We start from the raw sequence: 19,543 nt of genomic DNA, 5'->3' as shown, positions 1-19,543 counted from the left end.
TCCAGTCAGGAACCTCCACTGCAGCTTTACAATGCAAGAAGGGTTGGAAGAGCTGCAGGTGCCCAGAGCGACACCATAAATATTGATCACAGTGCTCATTCCACTTCATTAGCCAAGGAGCACACAATGGTTCCCCAGAGACAGGAAAAGGCAGGACCAATTTTAATCACACTGCCGTACTAAAAAGCAAACCTTGTGGAATATTATTTTAATTACTGCTGCTTATTCATGCCAATTTCAGCCTATTAAAAAAAAAAAAGTGTTTCTGGACAGTCAAAACTGTGAGCTGGCAGAAAGGTACATCCACGCTACATGAATCAGCCCTGTGTAATGATACCCAAGAGAGCTCTGCAAGGAGCAAAAAGCAGTTTTCCAGACCAGCACCTCACCCTGGGCCCCTCAGAAACACAGGTCATTAACCAGCAGAACTTTTGCTGCTGCAGCTGCGGTGTTTCTGAGCCACAAACTGGTGTCTGGCAGTGAAGGGGCCCTATGAACTCAGCACCTCATTCAGACTGACTTGCTGTGGTGGGCTGACCCTGGCTGGGCACCAGGTGCCCACCAAAGCCACTCTGCCACTGCCCTCCTCAACTGGAGAGATCATCATGGATTAGCACGGAAGGTTCATGAGGTGAGTTAAGGGCAGGGAGGGATCATTCAGCAGTCACAGGCAGAACAGACTCCACACAGGGAGATCAGTTTAATTACCAGGATAATGGCAAATAAACCCAAATCTTAAAACACCTTCCCTCCCCTGCAGGCTTCACTTTAATCCCGATTTTCTCCTCCAGAAGCCACCCCTGTAGCTCACTTGCTACCAAAACCTTGCCACTCAAAGCCAATACACCTACATAGTACAGTACATAAATCCTAAACCATTTAACCTTCAAAAATATATGTCTGGGAACCCTGCCAGAGAATATTTGAAAGGGATTACAGTAAATATATTAGTTGTCACTTAAAATTAAAATATGGATTTCAGTTGAAACTCTATTGAAGGGGATTTCCCCCCCCAAAATCCGTTAGTTAGCAACCATGCTGAACGACAGGGAAATTGTACAGTCAGCTCAGACTACACAGGGCAACCTGATATATTTTAAAAGCTACATTTTTATCTACTGAAATAAAACATTTTACTTTTTTTTTATTTTTCTACTTTAATCAGAATATAACCTCATTAAATGACAGTGTGTGAAAAGAACATATAAACTAGAAAGAAAATATAAAAACTTTCTGAATAATTTAATGTTTATTGCTTTTAGACTTTGATATTCTGGTCTTTACTACTTAAATGCAGTTTAAATGTATTACTTGCCACGGCCTTTACGTTAAACCCAGTAAGTCTGCAATTTGTGATAAAACTCCTTATCTCCCTCTTTCTGAACCTCCGCAGAGATCCAAGGTTAATTTGCAGATAATATTACTTCATGAAATAATTATCTTAGTCTACAGTACTTAAAATAGCTAAATTCCAGAAAGCTAGTTTAGCAAATGAAGCTGTTAGGGCGGCAGGATGAGGCCGCTCCCAGGGGCACACACATCCCCACCTGGCAGCACCTTCAGTGGGGGCACAGTCTGGGTACCCCACACCTGGAGCAGCCACTCCCACAGGAACTCAGGACAAGGATGCTCCATGAAAGTCAGGGATCCAGCCCCATCCAACCTCCCCCTCCAAGCCCCCAAATGCTAATGGCAAGGCAGCCTCTGCCTTCCTCTTCACAGCCTCAGCACTTGCTGAAAAATTACCCTCTCCAGCCATTCTTTCTCATCCTGCTAATTTTTCCAAGCATCCTCCTATTAAACTACACAAATATATCCATTTAGTAAACATCCCATTAACCAGGTCAGCATACAGTGTTCACAACTTATTATGGAGCAGCACCAAATCAGTCACAGAAGCAATTATGCAATTTTAGAGCAGACAACTCACTTTAATCTTCATATGGGGCCAGGGATGTACATGCCAATGTTCATTCACAGGACTCATTCATTTCCAAGTATTGTATTCCATTTGTTTCACCATCACTTACACAGCACTCGTGTCTTTTGATTTGTAAGTTTTGTGGGCTGTCAGAAAATATGAGCTCCGTGCTGCACCCTTCATGTCAGGGATTTTTTTAATTAAATTTAAGAGTATTTATACACTTCTAGTGCCTGGGGGCAGTGGGAGAAACTGGGCTAAATATTTAGAATCAAGACATAAACTGTTACCGATAGGTAAGGCTTTATAAAGCCTTACCCACAGGTAACAATAAACAAGCATTAAAAAAAAAAAAAAAAAAAAAAAACAAGAAAGAAAAAAAACAACAAACATTAAAGAACTGAAGATCTTTCCAGAACTATTTAAAATAGGTGGTTGTAGAGAAGAGAAATCAGAGCTAAGAATCTGGGATGCTACAGTTACAACACAAGGGGAAAAAAACGCCTGTTAAAATCCCAGCTTTATTCAAAGACATGCATTTATTGAAGCGCCTTGGGAAAACGGGATGCCATATAATATTAACAAACAAGAACATGTTCTGTCAACCACATGCAGCACCACAGACATTTTGAAGACCTAAATAAATAATGTATTAGAAAACCTAGCCTAGGCTGAATTAATTCAGACTCCAATGATACAAATGAACAGCAGTAGTGGAATTATTTCCCTGGGACTTTAGTCATATATAGCATTAAAAGTAAACACCTTAAGATACTTATTGATGGGCAAGAATGTGCTATCCTTAGATCTATGCATGCCTGGGGAGCACTCTGCCCAACTTAGAGCCTCAGAGTCTCCAAGAGAGTTACCAAACCACTCTGCTTTATCTGCAAACACCATGAAATAGAACAAAACACCCTCTTGGCTCTGGTCCCCTTTGACACAGCACTAAGTGCACAACAAACAGTGCTGACTTGGTATTAAACTTGGGAAATGCACTGAAAGCAGGGCACAGGAGCGATGGGAATTCTGCATCTGGTAAAAAAAAATGGAATTCGAACTTACAGTATCATCTTGGTTTTTACCATCTATTAGGGGTAGCCAAGGCTCACCTCCTCCCTGCTTCAAGCACTTACGGAGCCTGTTCTACAGAATTGCCAAATACCGATTAAGTTCATGAGGACTTAGCAGTTCTGCTGCATTTTCACTACAAAAGTGATGTGGTTTTTTTATGTCACAACAATATTTGCCAGTAATGAATGGAAACAACCCCCAGATCAGGGACAGACCTAAGTACAGTACCAGAGGAGATGTGGAAAGGGGCCAGGTGAACCTCAAACCAGCTGGAAGTGACTTTGTCCCTCCAGCAAAGCACCCTGGGCTCACCCAGACCCAGCAGATTCCCTGCTCACTTGCTGATGGCAGGGAAAGATTCTCCCTCCTTCCAGAAAAGTCACTTTACAACCATCTCACTCCAGATGCAGTGCCTGAATCCCCATGGACAACAATGGCCACAAGACCAACATAAGAACTTTGTGGGATTATTTTTTCCTTCCCAGAAATATGAAAGGAAAAACCAGCATTGTTTGAGTGCAACTGCCCCAGTCCACGTGGGCGTGTTGGCCCATTTTTATCAGTTTTTTCCCTTTCTGGACTTGATAATTACAAGGTCAATGTGAGAGTTCATTGGTGACAACACCACCAGGCAACTGATGGCAAAATATAAACCTCAGCTGTCAGAAAGGAGCAAGGCAAATTCATGCTTACAGCCCATGTCTCCACAGGAATTTTTTAATAAAACATCTATTTTAGGAACCATGACAAAAGGTGACACTAAAATTACACAGTAGGGGAAGACCAGGCTTCAAATTGTAAAATGCATCCCAACAATCCAGGATGATTCAGTTTCTAAGGAAACTCCACCTCATATATATATATATATGTCTATATATATGTGTGTGTGTATATATATATATATGTTCTCTCCACAAACTTGGCTCTGCCATTTACAAGCTGCCTAAAGATCCAAACTGAACAAGCTGTTTATTTAGAAAAGGACCATGAAATATCTTATGCTGTTACTTGTTTAACTCTCCTAAACAAAGGCACTACCTAATTTGAGGCAATTACAGCCATACTTCACACAGACAGAAAGAAAAACACCATACAGTGGAATTTTAAATTGTTCTCAATCTCCTCACAGAGCTAATCTTTCTCAACTCACTAATTCACATTCACTCCGGCACTTCACAGAAGCTCCCATTTACTAAATACGAGATTCAATTCACAGATAAACAATTCAATAATGTATCTACACTTAAAATAATAGCTCGGCTTCAAAGTTTGGGGGGAATTAGGAGTTTTCCCTTCTTTGTAGCTGTTCTTAGCATCATTTCTTGACACAGCTTCAGAGCTGAAGTTGTGTAATCAAGGTCCTCTGAACTTGTGTTTCCACACAAGGCAGGATCTATGTGGGGATTGAATCCTGTCCCACAGAACTCACTGAATTCAGTGGGAAATTTGCCAACAGGGGAATGCTGAAAGCATTTGGGAGGCACATCTTACAGCTGTCTTCCCTGCTCTCCAACTTCTCTACTACTTCACATGTTTTTCTCTTTCCATTACTACCACCTGACTAATCACAAATTGCTGCCTAATGAAGAGTGCTGGCATTACAATACTTAATTAGAATTAAGAGGAAGATTTACTTTTAAAACCTGACTGACCAATACGCCCCAGAGCCAATCTCAGTAGTGCAGAACTACCCCAAAATTTCCACGTTCCAAATTCTTAATTAAAAGTTTGTCAAAACTTCCTTATTTTACGGGGGGGAACCTTCCCCTCCAGCATCCATTAACCTCAAAACAAGTGACTAAATTGTTTTTAAATCAGCTCTACTTCATAAACAGCTTGATAAAAAGAAACTCAAAGAAAGTACAAGACTTATCTTCCATTTCCACTCAACAGCCTTCAGAACTACTATACAAAGGTGGTTCTCGCAATCGCTCCTGTCCAGCACTGAAGGAATTTCAGCTACAGAAAAAGCTTTCTGTAGGGCCACCCAGCAGGGAAGGATTAAATTACACACAAAAAAAAGCCCGGCTTTTCTCCCTCCACGAAAGGGCTGTGGTCAGAGATCAATGTGAGAAGCCGTCTATTGAAGTTACTGGAATTGTTCCCTGATGTAAGCCTCGGAAGAAGGCTGGTGCTGACAACCAGAGCACAGACCCAGGGTGCAGCTCCTGCCAGAGGAACAGGGAGCACTGAGACCTCCTGGCTGCAGGCTGCTCCCTGCCCTTCCTCCTCATCCCTCCTCTCCCTCACCCCAACCCCTCCTGCAGACTGAGCTGCAGGGCAGCCCCCAGCCCCACACCCCACTTCTTACAGACATTCACTACCAGCCTCCTGTCTGCAGAATCAGGTTGAGTTTATTTCTACTTCATACAGGACTTAACTGGCATATTTTGAAACATTTTTTTCTTCCATGAGTCATATCATGTGATTTGCAGTCCATCCCACTAAACCTCATACACAGAATGTAATAAAACACAGCCAGTCACTTCTTTACCCTAATGATCTTCTGTTTAATTTAAACCTTTTATACTGTTCTGACTATTTCTCTTAGGAAACACAAGTCTTGGCTAAATAATTTTGAAATGCGAATTGGGCAATCTTCTCTCTATTAAGAATTTGAAAAATAACACTTGTGCCAAATACTATTTTCTGGCTTGATTCACCCTGGCAACTTAAGAAAATCAGAATTTGCCATTGTACAGTTTATCCCATCAGCTGAACACCAGAACATTTAGAAATATTTTATTAATGTAAGCAAAATGCCTTAGAGAGTCCACTTGGGATGAGGAGGATAAAAAGATGACATAAAGCATCCCCATTACTTATATTCCCCAAGAAGCTGTGAGTTTTGAAGTCTTAACATAAATGTTACCATATCATGGTCAAGGAGTGTGGTATCAAGGAGTGTCTATCATATCCACAGATGAGAAACCCTTCAGTAGAAAAGCCAATAAATCCTTAACTCCCTTTGGAACCCACTTCATCCAAGAAAACAGAACCCTTATGGACGAGACGAACCCTCACTGTCACATCTTCCACCTGCTCCTCCTGGTACCTTCAGCCACATTTGGGTAACAGATGCAGAATTTTGCCATTAGTAATACTTTTCAAACAGATCCTTCCAAACTCCTTCCTGTTTCATCCACTTAGTTAATTTTACAACTTGTCAGCAGCCTACCTTTCTAACACAGTTCTAGAACAATCCTGTTTTTCTTGCATCTTTTACTGAATCAGAGTTCCCTAAGAAATACAATAGCCCTCCAAAAGGAAAATGAACTGCATGTATGTGAAGTTCTGCTTAGTTCAAAGAAAACAGCCAAGCAGGTATTTTATGCCTCATTTCACTGAGAAAACAAGAATTCCTGTTGATACTTACAGGTATTTTTCTAGTTTCGTACAGGAACAACTTGGGGGTTTTGTCTACAACTGGGACAAAACCAAATAAAACTATTATACAATTTCTTTTCCAGACTTAAAAAATTAGCTGCAAATACTTCAGCAGTTACAAAATACAATACAAGAACATTCCGTCACTCTTATAATCAAAAGGTTAGAAAGCATCAAACTCAATAAAGGCTTCCTAGACATTAAAAGCAGCTTATAAAAAAAAAGTTTTAAATTATATATATGCACTAACCTGGAATATAAATGTTAATTCTCCCATGAAGTTTCTTCAAAGCATTTGCACCAAAGTAACAGACCTACAGGTCACACACATCCCCCTGCTCTTTAGGTAACCTTTACCACAAGCTCAGATCAACGTAGGTCAAACTTATTCCTTAACATTTAAAACAGAAAGGGCAAAACAGATCTTGCCATATTAACCGATGTTTATATTTTTCTTAATGTTATAGCTCCCATTTCTGAAAGGGATACCTCGACCCTTTGTTCCTAACCTACAAGTGCTTGGAGCTCAGGTTAATTTTTAAAAAACATCAGCATCTGTTGCGCCCTCTCACAGTGCAAGTGGGAGCTGGGTATTTGACAATCCACCTCCTCTCTGCTGAAATAGCCATAGGGAAGAAGCAGCCTTTGCCCTCACCATTTTAGCACTGCTCTGAAGTCTTGTAAAACATCTTTTGGAGACGGAGGGTATCAAAAAGGAGCACTAGATACTGAAAAGAATCGTGGTTTTGCATAGCAATTCATTTGAGGGCGTTCTGCACTGACCACAAGCTCACACTTAGCTGGCTGAGAAAAAGAAAAAAATGAGTTCACAGGTGGCTGTAATACCTAATACTGACAGCACAGGATGAAAGCTGGCTTTATTCCTGGTAACGCCACTGCATCTCCATCAGCCAAATACCAGGAGCTAAAATTACCACTGGATACCAACTGTAGCTTCCTTCTGGGTGACTGACAAGACAAACCACCAGCATTTGAAAAAGCACAGCCACAGCTTAGCTGGAAATCATACAACATATTTGCATTCAAAGATAAAGAAAATAAATCTGAGTATGCTTGAGTTTAACCTCACAATTCTAGTCCACAGCTTTCCTCCTGTCCAGCATTAGATATTTCAGCCCGTACTTTCGCGAAATAGTCCTGACTGCAAGACAGTTATTTACACACAGATAGCTACTACAAGAATCATTTATAGACTCTTCCATTTCTGTCTTCCTTGGCTGGTGGACCACATGTCTGCTATAATCTTGAATGAAGTAAAACTGTTAAAGTGTGACTAAGTAGAGAAAGCTCTAACCTTCCAGCAGCTTACCTTAAAATTAACCTGAAGCTGATCTTCTGCTTCTTTTGCAGACATCAATTTCAGCAGAGGATTCAAGGACAGTAAATTATCCTGAACATGGCAGTGTCTGTCCTCACATTGCTTGTGCACCAGTCCTCAAGCAGGGCACAATCTGCATTTTGAGTTTTTAAATGTTTCCAGCAGGAGACATCATATATTTGGCATGGTACCAGATGCTGGGAGGTTTGGCTTGATGGAGGTAACTAAATCCACTCCACCTGGCTCATTAACAACCAGCCTGCTCAGAGAGAACATCAATCTTTATGACTACAAGAAACACAGGTCCCAAATCTACTGAACAACTCACACATCATACTTCAGGACTCCTCAAATGCTCATAATACTCAGCCCTGCTACTATACTGCAACATCCTTCTTCCTCCATGGCTGCTAAATGAGAAATACAGATCTTACCCAATTGCTAGAAAGCCTTGCATGCTGCCTTTTAGAATCTGTGTTTCTAAAAGTCAGAAAAAACCACTGATTTGAGATCAGTGGCTCCAGTGACAGGGTATGGTGAGAGACACTCAGGAACTAAGAGGAAAGAAGTAATTTCAGACTTATTTTCAGTAAATTGAACACAGTAAATCTTTTCTCTGAGAAATTAAACAGAATATGGAGCTTAATTTTATATCGTCAATCCAATGCAAAATGAAAAACCATGAACTCTTCCCAGGGAAGAACTTGGCTTTGCTGAGATTGGACTCTAGGAGGTCTTTTCCTACCTAAGTGATTCTATGACTAGTGTTAAAGCAGGAGCGGTTTAGGTTTCGGGTGGCTGCTTTCCTCAGGCCCTTCAGGAGGAAGAAAAGCAGCTGTCCGGTGCCCTTGCAGCCCCTTCCTCCTGCAGGATTTGGGCTCAGCTGGTGGGGATGCTCCAGCCCCTCGGGATGCTCTGCACCGAGCAGGGATCACAGACACTCTTGGGGACCCCACAGGACACACTGAGACTGACCTGGAAGCACAGAGAAGCAGCTGAGCACACCACTGGTGATATTCCACCCCCAGAGAGTCCTCAGCTTCTCCAAGTGCAGAGCTTCACTGTCAACCCCTGGCAGAGTGCAATATTGGATCTTAAACTAACACTGCTTTGATTACCTTACTTGCCTTTACTCCTCGCTTCAGTTCCAACAGGATTTCAGTGTCTGCTCTGGCAATTGAGTTGTGTGAATAATGGATCTCTGTTTGGGCATTGAACCAAAAAAAAAAAAAAAAAAAAGAAAAAAAAGAAAAAAAAAGGAAAGGGAAAAGGAAGAAAAAACTAATGTTTAAAATAGAATTGAAGAGAAACTGGGGGAGGATTTAGAAAAAAAATAATTTCAAGGTAAGGCAAAATGATTGCTTAATCTGAAAGGAATACACTGCTTTTGCAACCTCTTTTTTAAAAAATTAAATTTTTTGTTTTGTTTAAGACTAGTTCATTTAGCCAAAAAAAACCCCCCAAAACATTAATCATTTAATCTAAAAAATGCTGAAAGAAAGCATTTTTTCTCTGAAATACTATTCCCCAGTTCCACAAATAAAACTGCCAGATGGAACAGAAACCTGGAAACAGATGTACTTCAACCCAAATGTACTTTTACAGTGAACTTATTAACACTGAAAAACAAAATCCCTCTTATCTTCTTGGCAAGCACCAGGTTCTAGATTCCAACTGCCTAGAACCAAAGAGATGGCACAGGAAAATAAAACAAAACTGCTGTGCTGAAGTTCCTCTCAGCAGCACTGCCAGAACCCCCCTGGCAGCTGTGCTTTACCCCAAGCTGCCCCTTTGGCAGATGCTCCATAGCAGGAAGGTTCACCCCCTCAGCCATGAGTCCTGAGACCTGCCAGGTGTTATTCACTGATCTGCTGAGGCTGGGAAGGATGCACAGACACCCCCAGGGTGCCTCAGAGCACCAGGTGAGGCACAAAGGGCTGAGGATGGAGTTTTTGTGACAGGTCCCAGCCCAGTCCTTTGGGTGCTACAAGGGGAGAGAGTCAGCAGCATCCTGGGCCCCTCCTCTGGACTCTGCTCCTCTGGCTCAGCACCTGCATCTCCCTGGCACTGCCTGGACTGCGCAGGAATAAGAGATTATTCAGCACAGTTATAAAGACTGTCCTTAAAATGAAGACACCATTTATAACAAGTTTGGATTGCTTGGTTGGATGGGGCCCTGAGCAACCTTGTGGCATCCCTGCCCATGGCAGAGGGGGTTGAAATGAGGTGATCTTTAAAATCCCTTCCAACTCAAATCATACTCTGATCCTATGAATTTTAACTGCCACAAACCAAAGAAACCCTGACACACAAGCTGACTGTACAGGGAGGAAAATACTCCTCAGCTTCTGAGCTGCGCTTAGATTTGTTAACCAGTAGAGTAGAAGAGCCTGAATCCAGCAAAATCACATGACCTTCGCATTAATCCCTGTTGTTGATCTAACAATTTTCTGATTAAAACTATTAAGCCTTTGGGTATGACTTATTTCATATATTTGATTACTTAGACACCATGCTGTTCACTGTCACAGAGAAATCCTCTTGCTACTAATAGTTCTTCTGGTAGGAATCTGAACAAGCAGAAGCAAATTAATAAATGATGACATGGGAATTCCAGCAAAATAGACTGATGACTTGTGGGTATGATTCTGAATAATAACATTTTACGATCTACTCAAGAGCACTCGCTAATAGGCAAAAATTCGCTTATGGCATTGTCAGAAACATTTATAAAGTGCTTGGAAAATGAATTGTTACTTTTATGAGTCATACTTGTTATTTCATCAGTTTATTGTTATAGCTGCTTTTACGTATGTGTTCTCAGGTTGTACTCCTTACCATAATGACTACTCTGCACAAGCTGCACCACGGGCATTTCTAAAAACAAGGTCTGGCTCGGCATTTGTCTTGTTTCAATCTCATTTTCTATTACCAATGCAGCCCAAAACAGGTATGGGAAAACGACTATAAAAAGGGTGCCCAAATTCCTTCATCAGACTGAACCCAACATGTTTATATATTTCTTAGCACTCAAATCAAACAACTGTGAAATTACCTCTGAAGGACAAGTACTCCTGTCTGGACTGAAGTTCTACCTGCTGACCCTGAGCCAAGCCCTGCTGTTTGAATGTCCCCTGACTCACCATACTCCAAGTGCTTGTACCACTTACAAAGACAAAAGAAGCCAAGCACACAAAACATTATTTTGGTCACTCTCTTCAAAAAAAGAAACACAATACACTTTGGCTACTGCACAACTGCATTTGAAAATGAAAAAGTTTTGACCATGTTCACGTTTTGTGAACTGGAAAGTTTTCAGGGAGTTTCTTTCATCTGGTCAATGCACAATTATGTTTGTCAGTGCTAATCAAGGCTGCCCAAAATCAAATGTCAGATACTTGCAGCTTTCTGCCCAAGAACACATTACCAACAGGTAATTATTCAATTCCTTGTTGAACAACTAAAATCAACCCCTCTGAGAAAAATCACAAATAATTCCTGAGGTGTCTGTAAATACAAAAAAAGAGTTATCAAATAAATTATTTTATCTGAATTATAGATCAATGTAGCCAATGACACACACAATATCCAATTTTTAGTACAATCATCAATTTTCCTATACTGTTCTTTTGGCTTCACAGACTTTCCCAAACATATCCATTGACCTTCACCAGCTAAATAAAAAACATCTTCTATTTAGAAGAAGCATACAAAAGAATTCTTTCTCTATTCTATGCATTACTTCCCATTGTGTTTCTACACATAATTTAATTTAATTTGACTTATTACACTACTGCCTTCTGTTGATACAGAAGAGAAGCACTCAAGGGATATGGACCAGACACTAAGAGTATCTTGCACGTGTTCAGTAACTTATTAACAAAGATTAGAGACACTCCTAGGTGGGAGAAGACACCTAATAATGACAAAGTAATGAGATTACTATTGTCTTCTCATTACTCCTCATCCATGCTAAAGTACTCCAAATCACAAATTACAGACTCCAGCTACTACATAAAACCCTGCTGCCCATAGTATGTGCTCTGTGGAACCACTTCATTATTACAGATTAACCTATTTAAGGAACAAAAAGCCATTTCTGTGCCTCTAGGCTGAGCACGAGTGTTACATCATTGAAGTTCAAGCAAGCCCTTACACACAGGTGTTGTTTTGACAGGGAAGCCTTCAGAGAAACCCCACGAATCAGAGCTTGACCCATCTGAGACTCACTCCCCAGTTGTCCAAGCTCCAGCAGCAGTTTGTTACCTGGGCCAGTGTAACAATCTCACCAGAAAGGATGGCTTTTTAACATGGAGAGAAAGGACACTACAAGGGATTCAAAGGTGAGGCTTTAGTTGGAGAAAGAGGTTTTTTGGCCCCTGCCCCGCTCACCTCTCTCATGACAGGGGCTGGCAGCATGGTCAGTACATGGGAGAAAGAAAATAGTGACCAAAATGGTCCAATGGTGACTCCTTTTTGGCAGGTGAACAGACCCCACATGGAAAAGGCGTCCTGTGTCTGAGCCACGGAGAGCCCAGCGTTACACAGCCGAGCACAGGCACAAAGGACACGGGTTCAGCCATGGGATGGGTTCAGGATGGAGGGGAGAAGGTAGGAAAGGCCAAGAAGCCTGATGGTAAACTCCTCTGCAGCACAGCTGACACCAGCAGCACTGAAGCTGCTCGTGAAGAGAAGTGAGCACCATGTCACAAAGTCTGGCATTTACATGGAAATGAAGGCAGCAACAGAATACAGAGACAACCCAAAGTACCCTCATCAACTCACTCCAGGCCCAAATGAACTGTTAAGATGATGATATGCTGGATTTTGGCATTTAACAGGGTCCAAAAAAAATTTTTTTTCATCCCTTCAGGCATTGAGTAGGAATACTGAGCAATAATGCCAAGCATGGATGACAGAATGACTGGATAAATCACTGGATTTTAGAGCTGAATTCTACAAAAGACGCCTAAGTAAATGAAAATAGGAGCACACAATACAGCTTTCAGCAGGGTCATTGCTTGCACAGAATACTGAACACGGGTACAATGCTAAGCATGGACACAGGCCTCATGCTATTTCACCTGTAAATGACACATCTCAGTTTAACATAACTCCCTCCTGACCTCCTACTGCCAACAAACCAGCTATTCCAGGTAAAACACATTAAGCAAAGCTGACGCTTACTCCAACTTTTATCCAAAAAAAAAAGTAGACTACTTCTTGCAAAGGAAATCTAGGTAAGAGAACATTACAGAAGGAAATAAATAAGGTTATGAACAAAGCAACTACGTCAGTGAATTGAGAGAAGAAAAAACAATTTGACTCTTTTTCCAACTTCAACTTTAGGGACCCTTCCAGACCTCCCATACTCAATCAAGACTTCAGAAAGTCTTCAGAGTAGTACGAAGCAATGATTCTAACCTGCCTGGTAACCTGGATATTTCCTGATGAAACCTTCCCAGTTGTAAGCGGACATTGATCACATCTAGTGACAATGTTTGCCTCAGGCCAGCGGGGTGGGAAGAGTGTCCCAACATGTTTTTTTCTTTGTAACTAGAACATGCACAGGATAATTGAAATGAAAAGGGTATTGTAAGACTTCCAATACCTTGTTGAACAATTGAGTGAAGAAGAGACACTTCAAAAGTCTGGCTTCTGAAGGACCATTGCCACAGAGAACAGCTTGATCAATGAGCAGCTGCCATGTAACACACTTTCTGTCCTCAGCACCAGTTGGTGCACAGAGATGGATGTTGGCACAGTTTTAACAGTGTTAAGTACGTGGTGCTCCTCAGCAATGCCAGCCTCCATCTGCACACATCCTGCTGCCCTGGACCTATAGTAATCATCACACATCAGCACAGACCACTCATGCAAAATTTAGAATGAGCTCTTTGCTCTCCTCAACATTCTGGCTGTGTCATTTTGTACCAGTTGAAGATTTCTTTTTTCCCCCCATTCTCACAAACAAATAAGAAAATCACACAGATTTAAATACATTTCAGAACAATCCACTCTCTCCAAGCAAAGCAGCCATTATTTCTTTCTGCCAGGTTCTAATGCCTGGTAAACAACCCACTACACCAACCACTTACCAATTAACCACTTGTTACCACCCTGAAATTGTTTCCTGTGATCGGTCTCAGCTAAAAAAAACTACATGAAAGAGGAATTCTCCATTTCAGATACAGTATCAGGCTCTAAAGTTGCACAATTTTGCCACTTTTCAGATGATAGCAGGGTCTCGCTGTGACTAAGGACTGCAAAATTGTGCCCCATGTAATTGAATCTAAAGATCTGACAACAGTGACCTTATCAAGAAATGAAACTTTTGGCTGAGGTTCAAACCATACACAAGAAATAACATCTTGCTGGCTGTTTGTAAACGTCACATAAAAATGTACTTACTCATTATTAGCAACTTGTACGCCGAACACTCTGCAGGTCTAAACTGCTGCCAAGGGAAGGATTACTCAGTACAATCATTTCATTTACATCTTAGTCTTGTATTAATTTTGGCAGCACAACCGAGCATCCCTGCTCGTGACTGTAACAGTGTTATCCCAATGAGAGAATTATTCAGACCACAGGCTAAAAACTGATGGTAGAAGTAGTTCTGGGAGCTGGATTGATATTCTGAATGCCCATAGAGCTGCTGACCTCAGTGCGAGCCCTGATTTAGTACAAATATCCCACTGCTGGGGTAATAAGGCCGGCAATGACAACACACAACCTGCACAGCTGAGCCATTCCCTTTTGGATAAAATGGAACAGAAGGCTCCAGGCAAAATCCTGAGCTCTATCAGACCCAGGCTTTCAAGAGCAACACAGTCTACCCAAAAACCTGAAAGTTTCATAAAAAAACTCACTAAGGAGCCATTGTACATAATCGCAGCTGCTCTGCAACAAAACGTCATTTTAGGAGGCATAAAAAACCAGGGGGCCTTGAGGAGCACAGCCCAGCTCACCTTTCCTGCTCCTGCAGACAGCCTTGAGGACACGGTGGCCAGGCCCACACTTGCCTCGGTCGGTCACGCACGGCCCCTCGGACACCAGCCACTCGTGACACCGCGCGTCCTCGCACGGGATGGACTCCACCAAATGGGGACAACCTGCCAAGGTGCCCACTGGATCCACCACCACCTGCCTCTGCCTCATCCTAAAGCCTGGAAAAAGCAGAGCTGAATTAACTGGACAACAGAAAAAAAAAATATTCATACAGTAATCTAGTAGCAAGAGGACTCCATGGGGCATCTGGAGCTGGGGATTTAAAGACAAACAAGAGAACAATATTTACAAACTGGACTGATTGGGACTGCAGGTGCCCAGACATGCAAAGTCTAACAGTGTGAAAAGAATTCCAGCAACCCACATTTTTCACATTTCTTTTCCCCTTTCATCAACATTAGATAGAAATACACATGTCAGAATATAGAAATTTAGCAGTGATGCATACATTAATGTTGTAACAGCACTGAGATAAAAAGAGAGGACCACTTAAGGAACTGAAGATATAAATGACATCTATATTCTGCCTGGGAATCCGCTAACGAAAGGATTTGTTTGGAGACACAGCAGAGCAGTTTACTAAGAAATTAGTATTCTGTTTCATGAAGGTGTAAGGTGTTCTGATACATAATGCATATCAGACCTCTTTGAAATGACATCCTATTAAACTGGAAGATTCAAATGTAAAGTGGAAGAAAAAGGTTACAGAAATAATCATAGAATTGATTACATAATCTACCTCCTTCTGAATAAAACCAAAAGTCATGTTGCTATGTACAATGCTGAACTAACACACAAGTATCCTTCAGCAAGTTCTGTTATGTAAATGACACAGAATTATAAGAAAAAGGCAGAAAAAAATACATGGTTTTTTTTCCTCTGACAGCCTCAGAGCAGGGGCAAATATACAGCATTAGTAGAGGCCACATGGAAATGCTTTGGTCATGAAACAGAAAATAAAAAGAAAAATAAGACATCCCAGAATATATAACAGATCAAGAGCTTCCACAGTTCTCAAATGAGCAAAAGAAATTATTCCGAACAATTTAAACATTAAATGCTTTCGCAGATATTATTGTTTTCTATTATTTCTCTTTTCGTTTGAAAATTTTTGACCAGCTGAAATCATTTTACATATTTAAGCAGTTTTCAGAAAAGCCTAATTTCCAAACAATAATATCCGCTCCCTGCCATGCACACTCCAAGAGCCCTCTTTGCAACTCAGGGCCTCAGGAAAGGCTCAGCGAGGAATCTCCACGTGTCGCAGCAACAAACATGTACAGCAGCCAATTAAAATCCAGGGGAGGCTGAATTACATTTGCACATTCTTCTTCCAGGGACTCAAACCAAACCCACAAGAATGAGAACAACCTCTTGGGTCCACCTGAGTCCAGATTTCAAGGCTGTGGGAAGCACCTTAATCCTGATACCCTGCCCTGGAATCCAGGTGTGCAGCAGGACTTCCAGGGGGGATCAGAGAGGGGCAGCCCAAGAGATCATCCTGCCCAAGTTCAGTGCAGGACAAAAGCACCTGAATCAGCTTGAAAAACCTTCCTTTTTCTCCTCACACGAATTACGGCAAAAAGCTTTTAAAGGTCAGATTCCACCACACACATCCAAGAGCTTCGTCTTGTGTTAGATTAACTTTTTTAAAAAAACACATTAGGCTCTCAGTGTCCAACGTGACACCTCTGCTATTGCAGTCTTTTTGCAAGATTCCACTCCCTGCTCACCTCTCCCTCCGTGGCGGTGCTGGCAGTTCTCGGGCAGGCAGGGACCCCACGGGGACCACGAGGACACGGCGCACTCGGCCGGGCACGGCAGGTGACACACCTGGGAGGTGGCAGGGGCAGGACCCTGGCAAAGCTTCCCATCCACTGGTCTGGCAACTAAGAGGGAAAAAAAAAAAAGAATAAAGAAAGTCAGGGCTGTAACATTGTCCTGCTGGCCTTAGTTTTCCAGAATGCACCAAAATCCAGTGATTTTTCAGGGTCTTATCTCCTTGGGGCAAAAAGTAAATCCTGTGTTCAGAAAGGCACTTAAAAGTTTTATCTAAATCACCCATATACAGCAAGCCAGTTAAAACTAAGCTTAGTGGTAACCAGGTGCTTTAAAACTAGATTGAGAGCTGATTTCCCACAGTGCTGGAGTAACAAACTGGGATCTAATCCCACATTTTTGGCCAAGGAGACCTCTTTAGACAGGACTGAAGAGAAAGATACCTAAGAGGGGAATCCAAAACTCTTCCACTGCAACTGGTGAGTAAAACTCAAACACAGGGGACTCTCCCCATTCCCCTGCCCTTCTGGGCACTGCCACCCCTGGATTATGGATGCAGTGTCCAGACCTTGGAATTTTCTTCATCTACTTCCAATAAAACTGAGCAGAGCTCTCGGATTCTTCTACAGAGGCACAAGCATGAAGCATCTTCCCTGCCTAGGAGGAGAGATGTTCACCTGAGCTGCCTTGCACCTATGGATTTCCAGAAATGAGCCAATCGCAAACCCTGCCAAGTACCAGTTTAGTTGATACTGACAATGGACTTGTAAAGTTTACTCTCTTTGTATTTTCATTTATCATAAGAGATTTTTAGATTCAATTAACTTCTTCACCTTTTTATTAGGGGCAGAGAGAGGAAGAAAAAGGGAAAGAAAGACTCTTAAATCTGTCCTCTGAGTCATTATATGATATTGCATTTTAATTACATTATAGGCTGAATTTGGCTGTCTCTTTAGATAAATCAATATCAAAGCAGTCTTTCAAAAGTCAAAGGCTTGTTTGAGTTTACTTTGCCATGGCATTACCAAGACTTCATTAATTTTTATAGCTACTGAGGTTTTTTTATCCTCATTTTTATTTTTCATGTCTGTTTTTCTTTGCTTCCATGCATGGAATTTATTTCAAAAGAATTTGTAAAAACATGCCCAATATATGAGTAATCTTTCCTTTTTCTGATATTACACCGTTTTCTTTTAAATGAATCATTTGAAGAAGAACACAACTTTTTTTTTCTTTTTCAGACACAAGACTTTAGCTCTCGATATCTCAAATTCTGATTTGCACATCCTGAAGCTGAGTTTAGACCTATCAGTCCGAAGCGATAGTCAGACCAGTATCAGTGCTTGTGATTCTAACTCATCAGAATAACAGGATTAAACAAGAGTGATTTAATTCTAAACTGAAAGATAATACATTGGTAAAAAAGACCATTTTCTGAATGTTTTCTGAGACCCTGTAAGGCCTTTGACATGTTCATTTAAAGATTAGAACGAGGTGGCAAAAACCAATTCAGCTGAATGCTCACATAAAGAGACCTTTTCTAGAGACCTTGCAAGTGAAGTGACAGAATGAGATAAATATTAGAGTTTTAAGGATAAGAGCGTGTATTTTACCAAGAAGTCTCATGCATGGCTTAACCTGCGTCTCAGTAGCAAGCTTTGCAAAACTGTATCAGTTTTCTGAGAGTTCACCTAGAGAAACCAAAGGAAATAAAACTGAGTACAAATGGTCAAGCCAAGGAATAAAGTCCAGTCCTGCTTTGCTCTAACTCAAGGTGTCATTGCCAGGAAAGGCTCTTCCCACCTCACTGATTTTTAGGCTGTTTCTATACTGAATTTAACTATTTAAATGTTGAAGCCTTGATAGAGCTGGATGGTTCTCCTTCCTTGAAAACCAACCAGTGCGCCCAACAGTATTTTAAATTGATTTTGGATTAAAAAAATCAGGAAAAATCGATTGCAAAAAGTTAAAGGAGCTACCACCACAATCATGGATGACTTCTTCCCATTCTGATGGAAATCCCTGCCTTCCTCTCCCTCCCAACCACCCTCCTGCTCCTCCTCCTCCTCCCTTGGGCTGATGCCCTATTTAATTCTAGCACTGGCAGCTCTTTCCCCAGGACCTACATCCTATTTGGCACTGGAATAAGGCTGCTTGTTTGCTCACTTCCTTAAGCAGTTCTTTGCATTCTAAAGAAGGTAAATCAGAAAATACCATTCTGATAAAATATCCAAATACATTCCAAGTCTCTGACAGCTTATACTCCTCACTCTACACTGACTGCAATCCTCCAGTCTTCAGGAATAAGACCAGAACAAAAAACCCAAGCTGTAATGATAAATGCATATACAACACCCTCCTTTTCCAACGCCTGGCAGGCAGAGAGACACAGTTTCCACCCAGAGTGACAGGATGAACCAGCAGGGTCCTCTTTAAAATAGAATTTCATTCCTTCTTCAACCATTTGGTTAAAACCTCTGATTTCCATCTGGTTTATTTCAAAGCTTCATGTGATTTTCTACTGTCATTCTTTTATACTCTAACGAATTTATCTTTTTTATTTATTATAAAGGAATGATAAGGGGGGCTTTTTCTGCGAACCTTTTAAATGCCAAAATTCTCACACACTGCAGCCTCCAAATGGCACAGGGATGGGCTGGGGATGCCCTGTTCAGGAAAAGAAACTGACATTATGCCTATGATAAATGAACACAGCTGCCAGGAATGTCTTTAGGAATGGGCCAGCCTTCTGATTTCGTTCAATAATTGACTCTGCACTGGCATTTTCTTGCATTCATATAGAAAAAAGTGCTTTTTGAGTAATTGTTTTCCTTGGAACAACATTAGCCACATTTTTGGAGGAAGGTGAAAGGCAGAAGCCAGGGAAGCAGAGAGTGGGAGGGGGAGGAAACATCTCTGATTCAAGTAGCAGCTTATTTATGACGCTTGTTCGTACCTTTTAAAATCCTGTGTTCTTCCCAATCTATAGAATAAACGTGAAAAAGCAATCAAGTACTAATCTGGGAGCCTCT

At 41.4% G+C, this 19,543-nt stretch overlaps 1 protein-coding gene across 1 annotated transcript in view; it reads right to left on the bottom strand.

The window, feature by feature from the left end:
- THSD7B (thrombospondin type 1 domain containing 7B) overlaps positions 1-19,543 on the bottom strand; it is a 241,849-nt gene that overhangs the window by 147,540 nt on the left and 74,766 nt on the right. The window contains exons 5-6 of the mRNA XM_066190387.1: positions 16,466-16,621; positions 14,693-14,890 (exon numbers count right to left, since the gene is read on the bottom strand). Of these exons, the coding sequence (XP_066046484.1) occupies positions 14,693-14,890; positions 16,466-16,621 (354 nt within the window). The remainder of the gene's footprint in view (positions 1-14,692; positions 14,891-16,465; positions 16,622-19,543) is intronic.

This window comes from Chamaea fasciata, unplaced genomic scaffold, assembly GCF_029207755.1.
Source record: "Chamaea fasciata isolate MVZ Bird 193981 ecotype frontalis unplaced genomic scaffold, bChaFas1.0.hap1 SCAF_8, whole genome shotgun sequence".
NCBI classification, from domain to species: domain Eukaryota; kingdom Metazoa; phylum Chordata; class Aves; order Passeriformes; family Sylviidae; genus Chamaea; species Chamaea fasciata.
The sequence above is the reverse complement of the archived record's forward strand: the minus strand, read 5'-3'. Positions and strand labels throughout refer to the sequence as shown.